Source organism: Sitophilus oryzae, unplaced genomic scaffold, assembly GCF_002938485.1.
Source record: "Sitophilus oryzae breed Bouriz unplaced genomic scaffold, Soryzae_2.0 scaffold_130_pilon_pilon, whole genome shotgun sequence".
NCBI lineage: Eukaryota > Metazoa > Arthropoda > Insecta > Coleoptera > Curculionidae > Sitophilus > Sitophilus oryzae.
In genome coordinates this window covers 1,056,474-1,075,713 of record NW_022145960.1, presented here as the reverse complement: position 1 = coordinate 1,075,713, position 19,240 = coordinate 1,056,474, and the positions used below count along the sequence as shown (strand labels likewise).

The following is a 19,240-nucleotide window of genomic DNA, read 5'->3' as shown; positions in this document are numbered from 1 at the left end:
TGTTTAATATTCAATAATCAGTTTCATATAAAATTTAAGGGAGAGATTGTTAATCTGGATGAATGCGTATGCTAAGAAACCAACTGCTTGGAGGGAAAAGAAGAGAAAAAAAAATGACTAAACGAGGTCCACCAAATCGTGGCGATATACCAGTCTTTACCATTTTAGTATGTTGTTATACTAGGTACTTATATTTTTAATACATTTTGATACAAATTCTGTTCTTTTACGGTGTTTTCTTACTTCTGGTTTCTGCAGTGTAAATAATATTTATTATTGTGTTATTTGCGTTCCATGATATAAAGAAATATAAGACTTTATTTTAACCACTTAATCCATTTTATGAAAAAAAATGGTACATTTAATACAAAACAAAAAAATGGTAAACAATTTTAAGGCAACCTCTCTTGAATTTACGATCGAGATACTTTTGGAAAATACAAAGTTTTGCCTTCCTAATTTTTGTTCTAAAAAGATATAATTGCTATTATTAAATAAATATTTCTTAAAAAGAACGAAAAGTTAGGCATCAAAACTTGTATTATTTCCTAAATTCGTTCATAAGAAGTAGTAGAGGAGGAGGGGAAAATCTTGCATAAGACACCATTGGGTAGTGTCGGATTCCTACCGACTAAAAAAACCCTCCTCGCATTCCATCGCTCTATCCAGCTGGAAACCGCTTGCGCATTACTTCAGCTGGAAGGCTGTCTATGCGGTTAGGCCTCGCATTCTATTTCCTTTGGTTTCTATTATTTCTCGAATGCATCTATATGTAATTTTCAATGACGTTTCACCACTTGCATCATATTTTTGGCATTAAAGACTTGTCCACCACTGTCTCGTTGGAATGACTCTCTAAACTGCTTCCATTCATTGCAGAGGAATAGTGTGTGCTCGACACTGTCAACTTCCTTGCATACATACACAAATTTGAGGTGGATCTCTCCCTTTTATAAATAGTTGTTAAAGCATCCGTGCCCTGTCAATGCCTGAGTTAGGAAATAGTCCGTCTCTCCAAAAGCTTCTGTCTAACCAGGTATTAATACCTGGTATGAGATCATGTGTCCATCTACCATATCTATCTAGATCCCACTCCTTTTGCGATTCAATCATCAGTATGCTTCTTGCCTCCAGTTTTGATGTCCCTTTGTATCTCTCTTCTTCTCACTCTGAAAGTAGACAGGCGGCACCCCCGGATATGACATTTAATGCTTCAGCGGAGACGGTTCTATATGCACTGCAGATCTTGAGGTTCAGTTTACGGTGTATAGCTTTTAAGTTTTGCCATATATATAATAATAATAATAATAATAATAATAATTATTGAAGAAAAAAAGATGTAACATTACATATATTATTACACATCATGCAACAAGGGTGGCGGAAATTTAACAAAAAAGCTTAGTTCTTACATTTAACCAATCCATTAGCTGCCAGAAGATATTTGTTGAAAAATACGTTTAAAAAGACAAAAAGACAAAAATATGTTCTATAAACTAACAAATTAAAAAAATATACACAGTTAATTCTTATACATGGCAATAATAATTTTAAAAAATAAACAAAAAATACAAAACCATTATCATTCCTGAGAAGATAAAAGAAACATTTTATATTTTTTCGCAATTGGCCAAAAATTACATTGTTTAAAATCATTATCAAGGGAATTGTAATCTTAGTGACGGCCATATAGGTAAAAACTTCTTTGAAAAGGGCGGATCTATGTTGAGGCATGGTCAGTTGATTATGGTGTCTTATATTACAATTATGCATGACATTACGAGGAATAAGTTTTTCACTCAGATATATAGGGGTGGATGTGCTACGAACTTTAAACAGAAACATGACGAAATGCAGCCTGACAGTGTTTGAAATCTTAAGCCACTTTAATTCATTAATACGAGCAGAGATATGATCGTACTTCCTCAGACCAAAAATGAAGCGACAGCAAACGTTTTGTACATACTGTAATCTGTTTTTAGAAACCAGATCCAAACATGGATAAAAAACAATATTAGCATAGTTGAAAACAGACAGTACCAGGGATTCACACAGTTTTTTTCGCATCTTAAAGTTTAAAATGTATCTATTGGAATATAATATTTTGACTCTCGTGTAAGTTGTTTGCAAAAGTTTCTTTATATGTTCTTTAAACCTAAGATGCGTGTCAATATATAGTCCCAAGTTCCTAGCGGAAGCTGAGTAGCGTAGATTTTCATTAGCTAATCTTAGTGTTATGCTTCGCTGTAAAGTTGCTCTTTTCTTCTCTGAACAAAACAAAAGAACTTCAGTTTTATTGGCATTTATTTTCAAATTGTGTTCAGTAGAATATTTTAAAATAGACTCCAAATCTAGGTTCAATAGAAGAGAAGCCGTATCAGAATTTACTGGATCAAAATAATGGAGAAGCTGCGTGTCATCGGCGTATGATTGTACGTGGGAATTAGAGACACTATCAAAAATGTCGAAGGTATATATCAGAAATAGTAGTGGTCCTAGAATGGAGCCCTGTGGGACACCCGATATTATTCTGCCGGCGGATGACAAACCACCATTTAACCTTACTCTCTGCGTTCTATCAGCAAGATACTCTCCAAGGAAAGTTTGAGACAGCTCGTCAAAACCCAAATAATGCAACTTAGCACACAGAAGATCATGGTCCAATACGTCGAACGCCTTGGAGTAATCCAAAGAAACGGACAGAACAGCCATACCCCTATCAAGAGCCCTGAAAATGTTATCTGTCAAGTTCAACATGGCTGTAGTTGTACTATGCATTTCACGAAATCCTGATTGATGAACTGGATAAAGTTTATTTCTTAAAAGAAAGTTGTTAATCTGAGCATACACTGCTCTCTCCAGTACCTTGGACATGACAGGCAACAAACTTATGGGCCGCAGATCGGTAACACTACCAGGGTATTTCACTTTCGGTATTGGGCAAACAATAGACTCCTTCCAGCATTTGGGGAAATACCCTGTTTCCAGGCAACAATTAATAATATGAGTAAGAGGATACAAGGTCGCAGGCAAACTGAGTTTCAACATGTGTAGAGTGAGATCATCACAACCTGCAGCATTAGATTTTATTTTGTATATATACCTAAGAATTGCTTCGGGAGACTCCATGGAGAAACCAAAATTTAATCCCACTCGGTACTTATTGTTCCTATAGAATGTGGTTTTATTAATACAAGTATTAGTTTTGTTAAATACGCTCAAGAAATATGTGTTCACATCTTCTGGACTATGCAATGAAGTAGAAAGATCATTAAAATTGCTTGACCCAGAGGAAACGCCCATATCTCTTAGACCCTTCCAAAGGATCCGTGCATCCCCTCGGCGCTCTAAATATTCCAAGTAACCAGACTTTTCCCTACGAACTGACCTCAGAGTGAGGTTTCTAAGATTTCTGTAATTTTCCAAGTTCTCTGGTGTGTTGTTTTTCTTATAGTTCAAAAGAGCTTTATCACGTTCGCCCATTAATAGTTTTAAAGCTGGAGTTAGCCAAGGCGCGGGCGGCTTAGTTACACGAACTGTTCTTAAAGGAACATGCAGTTCGAATAAGGATTTTAATTGAAAAGTGAGAAAATCGACTTTTTCATCGATATCTGTCATATAGTAAATGCTGTGCCATGGTACATTATGCAAATCACTATAGAATAAGACCTCATGAAATTGCTTGTAGTCTCGAAATGTAACAAATTTTAGAGGATTTTCTTGTATAGGTAACTTCATATTACAATATGTTAGTCTATGATCGCTTATATGCTGAGCATCAAGGGTACCACCAGACGCCACAATACTAGAGTCACTGACAAAAATCGGGTCGAGCAGGGAAGATCGACTATTGGAAACTCTAGTAGGTTCATCTATAACTTGAACAAAACCAAATGTATCAAAGAAATCCGATATTGGGTTTGATATATTATTGGAACACAAAAGATCAATGTTTAAATCACCCAAAACTGTAATATAGGTACATGAAGACAACATGTCTGGTAGAAATTTATCTAGAGCTTGAACACAATTCAAAACATTCATCTTAGTTCTGTAAATGACGCCTAATCCAAGACATATCCTATGGTTAATTTTAATCTTTAACCAGATATTCTCAAACCCATCCACCTGATCCTGTAAGTAAAGTCTTTCACACTTGTATACATTTTTTACATATATCCCAACACCTCCACCTCTACCAGTCAAGCGATCGCAGCGATGGAACGTGTAACCCGGAACAACACAAGAGTCAGACGCAATATGAGCACCTAGCCATGTCTCTGTTGTTGCTACAACATCAAAATTATGTTGTGTCACAATATCTGAAAAGTAATGAAATCCTGCGAAAAGAGATCTTACATTCAAATGACCAAGCCTAAACATAATTTATCTTTGATTTAAGAAGGCCCACTTTGGATTTATAAAAATTACAAATACGATCACTGGCCGAATGATCCATATCCCAATTTGTTTTGTATTTTTCATTGTGGAATTTACAGTTAGGGCAACATTTATTTATATCTGTAGTACAATTCTTACTGATATGATCACCTGCACAAAATTGACAAACAGGTTTATTTCGACAGTTTTTACTTAAGTGGCCGAATCTACAACAATTGAAACAACGGACTATATTAAAATGTTCACATACTTGGCACTTTATCCATCCAATATAAACATATCCTTTGTTCATTAGCGAACAGTAAACAGATGGAGACACATTTAATATAACATTAAGAGAAAATTTCAATGTAAAGGTCTTAACCACTTTTATGTTGTTTTCATCTTCTTCAAGTTTATTATCGTAAATTAATGATTTTATAAAACTATCGATAAGTACATCGGACGCATTGCCGGTACTACCATCACTATTTAAGTAGCTAGAAGGAACACCCTTTATCATAATTGTTGGATTTATTTTCTTTTGATCATAAACTTGATATTTCTCACCAATTGTGTTTACAAGATTTTGTTTTAATATATTAAGGTCATCCTTATCTTTACAAGCAATTAAAAATCCGTTTTTTGTAACTTTCGTATTTTTAATTTCAATATTTACTGCGCCCGGAGAACATTTCGATTTTATATCATATTCAATTTTATTTGGAGACACATTACTATCGACAGATTTAATAATTAAATAGGGCGAATTATTTGTTTTCACTACATCACTATAAGAAATGGTTGGAATGTTCGAATGTTTTTGTTCCATTCTTGTTATCATACCTTCGCCGTCGGCCAAGGTCCCGTACTTAGATTCCATATCTCCCATTCTTTTCTTTAACACTTGGATCGTATACTCTCTCTCGGCAGCTATCGTATTAATTAATTCTTTTTCTCTTGATAAGCAGTCAATTTCCTTACGCAAAATTGTACACTCGTTAGAATTATTTTCTACAGTAGTAGAACCTAGTCTTGTTCTTCGAGGCCCCTCACAGCACACACGACAACGCCAATTTTTCGAATCCACCATAAACCATTTCGAGACGTTTTCAAAACATTTTCTATGAACGAAAACACTACATGCCTGTGTCGAACACTTCAAACTACGTTTATCTACAGTTTCACAACAAATCTTGCACTTAATCTTATCGTTTTTATCGGGCTCTTTAGGCTCCTCAGACATCGCGTCCGACTCGCCCAACATCGCGCTATCAATTCGTATCCCTTTGATATTGCGAAGTGCCACACTGGGGCGGCATATAACAGTTGAGAGTGTGCTACCCAGGCTTTGTGCATACGTGTTGAACTACAATGTGTAAACGTATCATATTTACATCAGGGGAATTGTGTAACCATGTGTCTACATCTAATAATGTAAACACATCGTAAATGTGATTTGATGTGCTGTATGAGAAACTTTCTGCCTTTGAAGCATTTTTCCGAGACGTTCGTTTTAAAGCAGCGTATCTCCAATACAAATAGAGATAATGTCGGGATTAAAAAAACAAAATGCTCACAAAAGATGAGGCTACAATGTGATTTGATTTAGCAATAGCTACTACAGCTGCTGCACCCTACAGCGTGTTACAAAGTTCGGGCAAAAAACTTTGTCTTATTGTTGTACCCTGTATATGCTCAAAATAAATTCGAATAAAATTTCTTTGACGTCACATCCGTTAAGAAGGAATTAATTTACAATTTAAAGGAAAAATCATCAAAAATCTAATGAGTGGTTCGCGAGAAACTAACTTTGAAATTGGGACTACTTTTTTAGTGTTGACCGTTTTTTTTTGCCGGTGAGTTTATTAACCGATCTTCAAGACTGGTTAGGGAACAAAATGAAAAGTCGTCCTACGTCTATAGATATACCGGGTGCGTCTCAAAAGTCGTTGACCCATATAACTTTTATTTTTTCTTTCAGATAAAAAACGAGTTTTGGCATGTTAGTATAAGACATAAATTATGGTTAATTAAGGTATTCAATTGTTTTTGGTCACTTCCTATTTCCCCGAAAATGACTACAACTTTTGATTTTTAAATGGCAACCTCGGTATATTTTTTAATATTCGATAGAAAATGACACTCTGAGTAGAAAGTTATAGGGGTGAGTTACTTTTGAGATGCACCGAGTGTGGCTGTCAATCTGACTAAAATTAACTTTATCCGAGATTTATTGTCTAGAAGTGCAGTATTATTTACATGAAATAAATACTACAGAAAAATATTATTAGAACATGCACAATAAAATGTTTGTGTTAAGAATTCAGTTATGGGTAATATTTTATGTTCTTCAGGATGGCGCACTTCATTCGCCTTGATTATACGAAAACGGAAAGATGTAGAAACAAAATATTTTATGGGTATACGTGGGAGGACAATTTACATAATTTAAAATTATTTTGGAAAAAGTGTGTCAGAACTAAGATCCATACCAAAGTTATATTGTTTCTTATGGAACACTTCCGTATTTATTTTCATTTTTGGATTTTTGGACATAAAACAAGGAATTTGTTATAAGAGTTTAATATGTTTAAAAGCTTTGTTTTTGAGATATTTAATGATATTTAAATATGCATGCTATAATACAAAAAGTTTGTCAACACCTTGTCATGTTACTTTTCAGAAATTAATTCTTTGTTGACTTTCAAGCCAGCGCGAAATAAACTTCACTACCCAATTTGATTGTTTTCTTTAATTTATACAAGAAAATATCAAAAATTGCTGGTCTATTTTAAATATTTATTTTACATAAATACTTCGTTATTTCAAATACAACAATATGTATTTTTTTGAATAAGTCGAAGCAGAATTAAATGCTCTTTCAAACTATATTAGGGTTTCCTATATCTATCTGGCTCAGATTTTAAATAAAAAGTGTTTTTTCAATAAAATTGTAATCAAGATGGTTGGTGTTGCCATGGCAATTTTCTAGTGACACTTATTAGCTATTTTCAAAATTGACATTAGTTGATGGACTTTATTTAAATTTATAACAATTTTTTTATTTAATTTACCTACAATAAGGTTAATAAGTATCTGCTGGCGGAAGGAATGGATATGTTACTAGTGATTTTATTTTGTGAGAACAATTGCTTGGGGGGTTGGCCTGAAGGGTTTATGCTCAAAGATATCCAAGTAAGAATTTTCTAGAAAAGCGTTCCTTTGAAAAACTCCTTTTCATATTTCGCAGAGATGATAGTGTGGTATATGATAAACCTATAGGCAGAAACCTGTCGATGGAAGTGAAGAAAATGAATTTGCCTTAATTGGATTTTTTTAAAGAAAATCAAATATATTTACAAGTCATCGTAATATAAATCAAAGAACTACTTTATTTTTCTTGGTAAAATAATAACTACTTACTAATTAAACTATTGTAGGTAAATTGAATAAAAGTAAACTATTATAAATTTAAATAAAGTCCATAAACAAATGTCGATTTTGAAAATAGTGTTGCGGACGCGTACCGTGTGAACTCGGCCTTGGGCTTGGCCACTCGGCTATGACTCATACGCCGGCGACGCCGACCTTCTAGAACGGCTAAGAATTGACTAGACAAATCTGGATTGTCTGTTTCCCTCCTATATAAGCAGGCGCCTGAAAACTGAAGAAGAGATAAAGATAAACAGCCGGTCGACGCGTACAGTTACAATCGCCGCGCTATATTCAAAATAAATTCCTGTTAGATAAATAGTTAGATAAATTGTAAATAAGTTATAAATAGTTCTTTAAGTCTTTTTTAATCGTTATTGTTTGTTATTTAGTGTGAAATAAATTGTGTTTAAATAAATTGTGACTTTCTATCCACACGGAACCGACGAAAAACGTAACAATAGCTACTAACTGTCACTAGCCAATTGCCATGGCGACACCAGCCATCTTGATTGCCATTTTATTGAAAAATCGCGTTTTATTCAAAATTTGAGCCAGATAAGCATAGGAGACCCTAATACAGTTTTGAAAGAGCATTTAAATCTGCTTCGACTTATTTTAAAAAAACATAGTATTGTATTTGAAATAACGAAGTTTTTATGTAAAATAAATATTTAAAATAGACCAGCAATTTTTGATACCTCTGTATACATTTAAGGAAGCAATAATTTTTTTAGTAGAGTTTATTTCTCTGGCTTCAAAGTCAGCACAAGAATTAACTCTGAAAAGTAATGTACAGGGTGTTGACAAACTTTTTTATTATGGCATGCATATTTAAATATCTTTAAATATATCACAAACTAAAGCATTTAAACATATTAAAAACTTATAATAAATGCCTTATTTTGTGCCCAAGAATCTAAAAATAAAATAAAATACCGGGTGTTCCATAAGAAAAAATATAACTTTGATATGGATCTTAGTTCTGACACACCCTGTACATTTTAAAATAATTTTAAAATATGCACATTGCCTCTCTACTATACCCATAAAAAAATTTTGTTTTTACATCTTTCCGTTTTCGTATATCAACCGAGGCGAATGAGGTGCGCCACCCTGTATATGACAAATAGACGATATGTTATTTAAACATGTGCTAGGAAATACATTAAAGGGTGTAATGTTACCTCTAGAACTCCAAATATTTACATATTTACAGATATTTATACAGCTAAAAGGTTTCGATTGTTAATTTTTACTTTAGAGCCTTGCCTCAAGTTCAAACTGTCACACTTGGCTCACGCCTAAACGCAGTACGAAAAAAGCTGTACTCACCGTTTCTTTTGTAAGGGTTGTATACCGTTCGCGAGGAGATTCTTATAATAATCCGATCGGATGAAGCGCGGATAGCAGTCCTTCTTCAGCAGTAAGTTGTACACGTGTTCTTGGGCCGCATCGAAACAGTAACGGCTGTTATTCTTCATTCCTTCCAAGACTTTGTCCATCGTTTGATTATCGATATTGACTTCTCTAGGCGCTCCGTGTTTCACAAAATTCCTGAAAATTAAAATTACTCTATTACTAATTTATTACCATATTGTATTTACGTTATCTAAAATGGCAGGGTTGGGATATATTCCAACATACATACATGGCCAAAATGATTGCATATATCGTTTAAAAATATACGGAAAGGAATTTAAAGAATCTTTTTTTATACACAGCTTTGATAATCTGTAATAAACATTTTTTTTTATAAAAATGGATATGGTAAATAATGTTTATCGTTCAGACCCAATATTATAACAAATCCTTGCACAGGGTTGGTCAAATTCGACGCTTTTAAATGGAAACACCCTTTTCTATAAGAGATAGACGAAAACTAATATCGGTGTCTGAAGCTCAATTTTCATCAAAATCATGATGGTGAAAACCGCACATCAATATCTGTTACCGTTTCGGAATTACGGGGCGTTTTTCAAAAATGTGCATTTTTAACAAATCGCTGTAACTTTTTTACTATGGAAAATTTTGTATTTTTATGAAAACATTTCCAAAGCGCCTTATTACGTAGGATTTAATGGTTTAAGTATAATTTTTTTAAAATTAATAATTTAAGAGTTATCAACAGAAAAATTGATTTTTTATTTGGGACACCCTCTATATTTTTAATTAACTGAAAATAATTTAAAATTACCTTTTCAAAAATATAGCACACCTGATATTTTGTTATATCCCCTTCGAAATACAGGATTTTTAAAAGTTCGCCACTTTAAACTAGTATGCTTTGGACTACTTATTGACGATATGCCCTTAATGGAACTCGAAAACATATTTTTCCAGCAAGACGACGCACCGCCTCTGAACGCTGAAGTTATCAGCAAATTTTTGCAGCCAATTTCAAGAATAATTGAATAGCTAACCAAGATCTCAGCCGTTGGCCGTCGAGGCCGCTTGACTTAGTGCCCATGGATCTAATCCTATGGATATATTTGCGGAAGAATAAAGGTTCCTTATTCTTGCGTAATCTAGACAAGAAATAGAAATACTTAGCAGTTATGAGAGGGTATCTTTCACCCCCACTGAATTAATGAATTCCGCGAGAAATGTTCAAAAACTGCCCCGTCTCTCCATAACATAAGACGGTTGATATGTCGAACACCTGTAGCAAAATCTCATGTCTTGGTTTGCTATTTATTTTTATTGTTATTAGATATAGTTTAAATGTGTTGTGATGTTGGTTAAATATATTTTAAATTGTTATAAAATTCTGCATCTCTCATAGCAAATATTATTTTCGTTTTAATTGATGCTCACAGCTAGAATTTTTTGCATTACAGCCGGTGCCGTTCAAAGCCTACTTATTTAAAAGCGGGCGAATTTTTATATATATTACTATATCTCGAAGAGAAATCGAGCAAAATATCAAGTGTGTTATATTTTTGGAAAGGTAATTTTAAATTCTTTTCAATAAGTTAAAAATATACAGGGTGTCCCATATAAAAAATCAAATTTTCTGTTGATAATTCTTAAATTATTAATTAAAAAAAAATATACTTAAACCATTAAATTCTACGTAAAAAGGTGCTTTGGAAATGTTTTCATAACAATACAAAATTTTCCATAGCAAAAAAGTTACAGCGATTTGTTAAAAATGCATATTTTTGAAAAACACCCCGTAACTCCGAAAAGGTAACAGATATCAATATGCGGTTTTCATCATCATGTTTTTGACAAAAATTGAGCTCCAGACACCGATATTAGTTTTTGTCTACCTCCTATAGAAAAGGGTGTTTCCATTTAAAAGCGTCGAATTTGACCCACCCTGTACATTTTTAGGACATACATTTATACGAACTTTTTTACTTATTTTTATCTACAGAATATGCTGTTAAAGTTTCCGGAATATAGTTCAGACCACACTGTATTTCAACTGGAGTATTATGCAAAAGTTTTGAAACGACTGATATACTATGTTAAGAAGTCAGCTTAAAAGAAAGTTAGTTAAATCAGAGGTTAAACTCCCATATTTAAGCCTTTAAATTTCATGTAGAGTTTTGCAAGTTATGGTTATAACATAACGGAATCTTCTTTAGAAGAGAGAATTATGAATACTTATTTCAAAATAGAAAGTTTCGAAGTCTTCTCATATATTTAAATACATTTAAAGAAAATGTTAATCAAAATAATTTCCTAATTTATTTTAAATAATTTTTACACTGTTTATATTGGATTTATTAAAATTAATTTTCTAGTCGTATATTTCGAAAAAAAATTAGACGTTCTAAAAAAATATACTCACTATTTAGTGGCGTGCTCAGAGACTTTTACCTCAGAATTCAATTACTGTGAATGTATTAATGTGATATTGTATTGTGTTTTATAGATAAAATACTAAAATGTTTACCCATTTTTTTTCGTTGCTTTTAATTTTTTATTTTAGTACTTTTAGTAAATTCTTAATTATTATTTCGTTCTTAATTTTTTGATTTTTTTTATTTCTTTTTCTAAGTAAATTTAATGAAATAAATAAATTTAATGTATAAGCTATACCTATTCTGCATATATTCTAATCAATAAAATTTTGATTGAAATCGAATTATATAGGGTGACGTGTCATACACGACGCGATTTTTGCAAGGAGAACAAAAGTTCGTATTGAAGTGAAATTTGTGAGCTTATGTAAGTCAATTTAAAGCATTTCCTAAAATTATGTAGAGTTTTACAGGGTTTCCCCAAAAAAGTTACACATCAAAGTTATGTTTTTTTGTAATGAACACCCTATATATTAATTGATTTTTTTATTTTTTCTAGTGAAAATAAAGGCGAGTTTCATTAGAAAAGTATATGACTAAAATGTATAGTTTGTGAAATACATCCAACGGCACGGTGGGCACCTAACTTTGATGTACAGTACGTCTGTCCGTTCTTGTAGCTACGGGTATCCGTGAGAGGGGAAACGATATTCTCTCCATGTTCTTCGTAAAAAATTAGACGACAGGTCCCATCAATAAAAATTCGACAAGCCAATGCCAATAAAATGAGCGGGCGGAGCGATTTGCGGTGACGCACGCCGGTCGACGTATAAAAATATATTGCTTATTTAAATGTTTTTTGTCCGCATTCCTTTCATAGACACAGATCCAGCAGACGTACTGTATTTTAAAGGTTAATATATTTTTGTTTTTAATGGACCGATTTTGATGATTTTAAACAGTGTAGCCAAATTATTTGACTTTTAGTATCTTTTTCAAATTAAAAATGAAACTCCCCTTCTGTTAATTATAGGAGGGAAACAAAATGTTGATGTTTTAGTGAAAGTTTGAAACACTCTGTGGAATATGTTAAACAGCAAGAAATTTAAAATTATTTATCATCTAGATACATCCTTTTTTGATGGTTTGTTTTTTGGTTTTTTTTTTTTTTTTTTTTTTTTTTTTACATTTTTTTCTGTAATTTTTACATTAAAGACCATGCTTTGCTTTTGGGCCTAGTCAACACATCTAGTAAGTTCTGGTCCCGAAGCAGGCTTTTTGACATAAGACTTGCTTCATTTAATCTTCTTCTTTTAGTACGTTAGTTAATATGTACAATTACTTAAGTGCAATTTGTTATCAATTTGAAAAGCTGGCAAACGGCGATTTCTCAGCTATAAACTTACAATAAGTCGATCGTCTTGATTAGAGGTTCTCATACGAAGGTTCCTGGACGTCTAGATTGACGTCCTCATGGACGTGGTCATAATTCAAAAACCATTTAGCATACTTTATGGTATTAAGTTATTTTTGGACCCGGAATTTTATAGCAAATTCACTGAACCCTTGTTTATATATTAATCAAGGACTGAACTAAACAAATATAGATATATATTTGACTCACCCTGTATATCTATAAAAATATTTTTGAAATGTGAACTACCATTAAACACATATTTTGTAAAAGGTGTGGAGTGGCAACCTAAAATATGAATTCTGATACAGAGCTTTTCCGGAATACGGAGCTATCTTGTATGTATGCATTTGTATATGTGTGTTTATTTAAATACTAAAGTGAAAGCAACGAATTTAAATTGGTAAACTTTGTAATATATCTTATTAACAATACAATGCAAAATTTTTTATAAAAATTCGTTCACAGTAATTGAATTCCGAGGTTTGTATTCCATAAAGGCTTAAATCACTTCACTAATTTCATGACAACATATTTATTTTCTCAATTCAATGAAAAATCAACATAATACCTTTTCGCTCATCTTTCATGAGATAATTTGACATGATTTTTATCAATAACTTAAAATTCAGCTATATAGGGTGAGTCTTAAATAAGTGCAAACATTTTTAGGGCTGGTCTCGATAAACAAACATATTTTCTCTTTACTGTTTTCAAAAAAGTCTAAAATAACTGAGTTAATTTTACATTGAAATTAAACAAAATATTTTATAAGCTTAAATTTAGAAAGCCATTGGATGTTTTCTGGGTTTTCTTTGAGAAATTTAACCTACTACCTTATGTTGCCATATTATGAAGAAATTATGTTTTTTAACTAAAAACAAACAATCCAAAAATTTTCAATGTTTTTTTTTGCGAAGGAAACCTCATAGTAGTTACTTTGAATATGGTAGACAATGACTGAGTATTGAAAGTAAAAGAATTTCAGACTTATACCATAGTAGAAGGAAAAGAGTAGTTGCACTCTTCCAAATATTTTCTACCAGTTTTTACAATCTGTCGAATATCGGCAGATTGATTCAGTTGCGGCGTTTCAGTTGAGTTCCGCCCGTCGACCTGCGAGGTTCAAGCGTTGCGTCCCAGCACAGACGATTTTCGACAAAAACGATAACAAAGATATTTTTGTTACGTGCGAAAGTCCATTGATACTTTCTAGTGGTCAAAATCAAACTTTTCTAAATAAGAAGTGATCTCTTATTGATCTTGCTTCTGAAGTTCCTCTAATGTTTATTAGCAATTACTTAAGTTTAAAAATGGTAATTAATGGCCAAACGCACTTGACGTTTAGAAGAAGCTTATTCCAGATCTGGAAATTTTATTCCCATATCCTCTATAGAAACAATTCTGTAGAAATATCTGCTTTCTATAGAAATGTTTTTTATGTAAAAATATGAGCAACTTAAAGTAATAATTCACGTGCCCAACCGGAATAATTTAATCGTAATTTCTGTGGAATAATTTAATCGTTTGATATACCGACACTGCAAGGTGTATTAAGAAATAAATCGTAAAATTTTTATGCACAGCGAAGTGGGCATTTTTATCAGGTAGTTTAGTATAATGTTGCTCAATGTAGTTGAAGTATATTTATGTTATGTTTTATAGATTATTTGCATTTTTAATTCAAATTTTTTTTTTTTTTATTATTATGATTATTTCTATTTATGTTGTTTAGTGTAAATTTTGTTACCTACTTTTTTCATTTCTTTCTTCATTTGTGATCAGGTTTGTGTTCAGGTTAATTTTCTCATGACTGATTACTACTTAATATAATTAATAATTTGATATTATTTTCATTTAAACCTGAATTTTTTGTCGATTTTACTTTTAACAACCATCCCTTGCTTGCTGTTTAACGAACTGTACCATCATTGAACAAAAATTTGCTAGTACCGAAAGTACCGAAAAAAAAACTGGAAATCCCGGTTCCTTAGAGGCATGGCACCGAAATTACCGGTTCCGAAAAACAGCTCCGGTTACGGAAACGCTATAACGTACCATAACCGTGAATCACCCTATACAGGGTGAGTCTTAAATAAGTGCAAATATTTTTAGGGTAGTATATTTTGACCCCAGAAATATGAGAATTTTTCTGCGCAATTTTTATTTTAAAAAAAAAATCTGGAAATTTTTTAATTTTTAGTTAAAAACATAATTCTATTCTATATTCTTCTCTTGTTCTTGATAATATGGTAACTAGGGTTCAGAACCAGATTATATTCTTTTGAGATATCAAAGAACTGGGACTCAAAATTATTGACTCCTGATTCGTTTCTGGCAATTCTTCGTGACTCGGTAACAATAATTAAAAAATTGTTCTTTTTTTATTACGAGAAAGTAGTGATGCTATTTCTCATTGTTCTTTAAGCTTTTCTATTTTTAAATTTCTGTAATGTTTATTAGCAATTACCAGTTTAAATATGTTATTTTATTATTTACTACAATGTGTTGTTCAATGTATTAGTTATCCAATGAAAATCACCCAACCGATATATTACTACAAAACAAACACATTATGTTAAAATTAAACTTGTTTTAAATTAAAACAGTTGTAGAAAATCTCTGAAATAGATAATAATATAAAAACATGTCATTATATATTTTTGCCGCATTTCTTCCCATCATCAGAAGATTTTCAGATACAGAAGAATTGTTACTACACGAAATGTGAAAATATTCTGCTTAAGTATGAGCAAATTTTTACCGATGATCAATTTATTTAATTTTATTTTATTGTGAACTCATATTACATATCTGTGAAACTATGGCGAGTGCAACCACTATACTTTGCCTAGTTATAGACTACGACTATAATACAGCTACGTCAGTGGTCACGGGACGCGGGAACAAAGTCATATAAAGTGACAGAAAAGGAACAAAGGATTTGACAAGGAGTAAAGCTATTAGTTTCCTTACATTAGGCTTATACCATATCCAGGTATTCACTCATGAAGAAGTCGGGTGCAGTCAACTGTGAGGTTATCCACTTAGAACAGCAGTGATTGCCATATCGTGGATATTTCCGTACTAGGATTGCTAAAAATATTGCATATTGTTATTGCTTGCAATAAAAACGGCCTCTTTAGATTTACGCTTTTTCTAATGAGGTTCTTATCGGCAACCCGAGCTTCTAACCAGTTTATATTGTGCTGCTTTGACCAAACACGGTCCGCAAACCATGAAGTCAAGTTTAAAAATATAATATATTGATGATATGGTAAAATAGGTAGTAGATTAAATTTTACTAGAAAGAAAAACCCAGAAAAGATTCAGTGGTTCTCAAAATTTAAACCAAAAACATTTTTTTTGTAAATCTTCAAAGTAAAAATAACTCAGTTACTTTTAGTTATTTGAAAAACGCCAAAGAGATAATATATGTTTCCTTTATCGAGATCAATCCAGCCGTGAAAAAATATTTGCACTTATGCACCCTGTAAAAATAAAGTTTTCTACACGTCATCTTCTAATATTAAACTCAAACCTTGGAAAAAGTAATGTTGTTTAAACAATATGATATTTTTATGCGTTATAAATTATGGCAAAAACAGACCTGACCTCTTACATTATCTCCTAAAAAATACATTGTCTTCTCGTAGTTTATTATAAAAATACGCGTAAAATCCACTTTTCCTTCTGTTGGATAAGGCCATTTTGAGGTTTATTATTGTCAGATATTTCGTTTTTGTCTGGTTATAAATATTTTATTTACGCCAAAAATACTACCTCAAAAATGTTTCCTATGTAAACGTCTTTAAGCTCATATGAAAACAAATAAACCCCTATATGAAATAATAAATAAATACGAACGATGTATATATGTTTCTTGAAATTTGTAAATCTTTAAATACGTCATTTTATGAGGCTATATGGATATCGTATGTCATAAAATGCAATAAAGCATAAAAGTTACATTTTGATATCTACTTTGTTCTATATTAGCTATATTTTGACTTGTACAGGACCTATAGAGGTTTTATTTTCCGCAATATGTTAAAATGTGTATGTGCATTGAATAATAAGTAAAAGTACTGCAGAAATAATTTTATTGCGTTTTTATTTGAAGCCTTTCTCTACTTTTTGTAACTTAGAAATTAATTGAAGCTTAAAAACTAATATTTAACAAGAAATACAACATGAATCCAGGGGAATTGGAGCCTAGCCCTGAGTCAACCTGAGCCTAACCCTGAGGCGGGCTAGACGATCCGCTGAGAGTCTTAGCGGAGTAGAAGCAGGTGGATGACACTTCTTATGGGAGAACTGGCAATGGCTCAAAACTTGGCTACAAGCGATTTTCTCGGAATCTTCCTTACCGATGAATTATTGAAGAGTGACAGATAAAACCTTGACGTTCTTTCAGTAATTGAGTTCATCTCTTTTTCTTTCTAAAGCGTGCGTTGAAATGAGACAAAAACCATTTTTGGAACCCATAATATGTCATTCGAACACCACTTTTCTCCTTATCGGGTCGTTGACTTGTCGCCATTTTATTTCTTTTGTTTATGCTGCAGTTTGCTTTGTACCCTAATACATAAATTAATTAGGCAAATATAGGTTTTTGATAAACTCTTCGGACCACGTGTAGGTAAGTGTCATTGTCATTCTCCTGATTTAGGTAACAAAAGGATCATCAAATCCACATGAATTTTATGTTTTTTCATCCTAGGTCCCATAGTAAAATATATATTTTATGGAAAATTTCCTAAATATCAACGAGATGAGCCATCGGAAGAAACGGACCATAGTACAAAACAGAAAGGTGATCTATTTTATTTCCATTTAGGATATTGAAATGATATACTGTATGTTTCAAATGATCATCCAGTTGGCTTAAAAATGATGATCGATTACATTTCCCATACCCTACTGGCAAGCGAAACGTTGGGTTGACGTTTACATGTATAGGAGTGAATTGCTATGGCAATCTAGTAAGTCGGAGAGAGCAAAAATACGAAGTATTTATTACATAACCACTTAGTCTGACGCTAGATTCCATGCGCTCGAAAAAATACTTGCCTTCTGTCTTCTATCTTTTTTTTTTCCAAGTATTTTACCAAGTATTTGGACTATCGCACACACACGAAAATCGGCACCTAAGACCAGAGACCAGAAATGCCAGTTCTAGTATAATTTTATTTCAAAATTATGATATATATCTTCATTTCTAAGCCATCTATGACGCCGTTTTTTTTCAATTTTGTTATATAAATTTATTTTGTCGCTTAGTCTGTACTTGTAAATATTCTTTTAATTTTATTAATTTTTTGTGGATAAATTATATTTCCGTTGTATATTTGATATTGATATTAAACATATCTTTAAAAAATGTATTTTTGTGTTTTTTATTTATGTCATAATTAAAAAATATACCAGTAAATTAAAAATTTTTATTTTCTTAAACTTCCCGCCATACGTGAGAATATAGTCCATAGTTCCTACACAAGCGATATTGGAGGCGCTAGTAGCAGTAGGCTTGTCAACAGTGTCAAATTTAAACGTCAATTTCACTTTCCAATATTTAACAGGGCGCTTGCACTTCTTCCGTATATGTATTTTGTGGTAGAAGTACGGAGATACCTCCGACTGCTCCACGACGGACTTCCTCCAGACGGAGCAAAAGGGAAAACACTCCTCAAAAAAGAAGAGAGTAAAGGAACCAAGAAAGAACATGGCGCATCTCCACCAAAAGGCAAGAGATGGATCAAGACCCTCTCACCTCTGTTCTGGCTAGAGAAGAAAAAGCCAAGGATCAAAAAACAAGGAGGAAAATGCTGGACCAAGAGAAGCAGGCAGGCACATATCACCAGCTTTTCCGCTATTGCTGGACAAGAGAAAATGACGCGGCGTAGTCCCAGAGGTTGCACTAACCACCGACCAGCAAACGGTTCTAGAACAGGCGATACTGGACGAAGTAATAGCGAGCGGATTGGGAATGCGCAGAAAGTAAGTAGTAAAGTTGTCACTGTGGGAGAAGAGAAATGAGGTGGTAAAAGTTACACCCATTTTAGAAGTGCCATATGTTCAAAAAAAAATGACGGGGTCAGAGATGGCTTGGAAATGAAGATCGCTATTGGTTTTTATGAAAATTATATGGAGATCGATAGTCAATTCCAAGCCCTCTTTTATTCGATGGTTATATACGGATATAACTGGAATATTTTCACAAAGTCTAAAAATTAGAGATAAAGCAATAACTGAT

At 32.6% G+C, this 19,240-nt stretch overlaps 1 protein-coding gene and 1 long non-coding RNA gene across 2 annotated transcripts in view; one reads left to right on the top strand and one right to left on the bottom strand.

Moving 5' to 3' along the window:
* Positions 1-19,240, bottom strand: part of LOC115874968 — a gene marked incomplete in the record, with an annotated part of 636,162 nt that overhangs the window by 57,061 nt on the left and 559,861 nt on the right. Inside the window, 1 exon segment of the mRNA XM_030890274.1 lies at positions 9,151-9,372. Within this exon segment, the coding sequence (XP_030746134.1) occupies positions 9,151-9,372 (222 nt within the window).
* The window catches only part of LOC115874974, a 239,486-nt gene that overhangs the window by 87,915 nt on the left and 132,331 nt on the right, over positions 1-19,240 (top strand). The gene's annotated exons all lie outside the window — the stretch shown is intronic.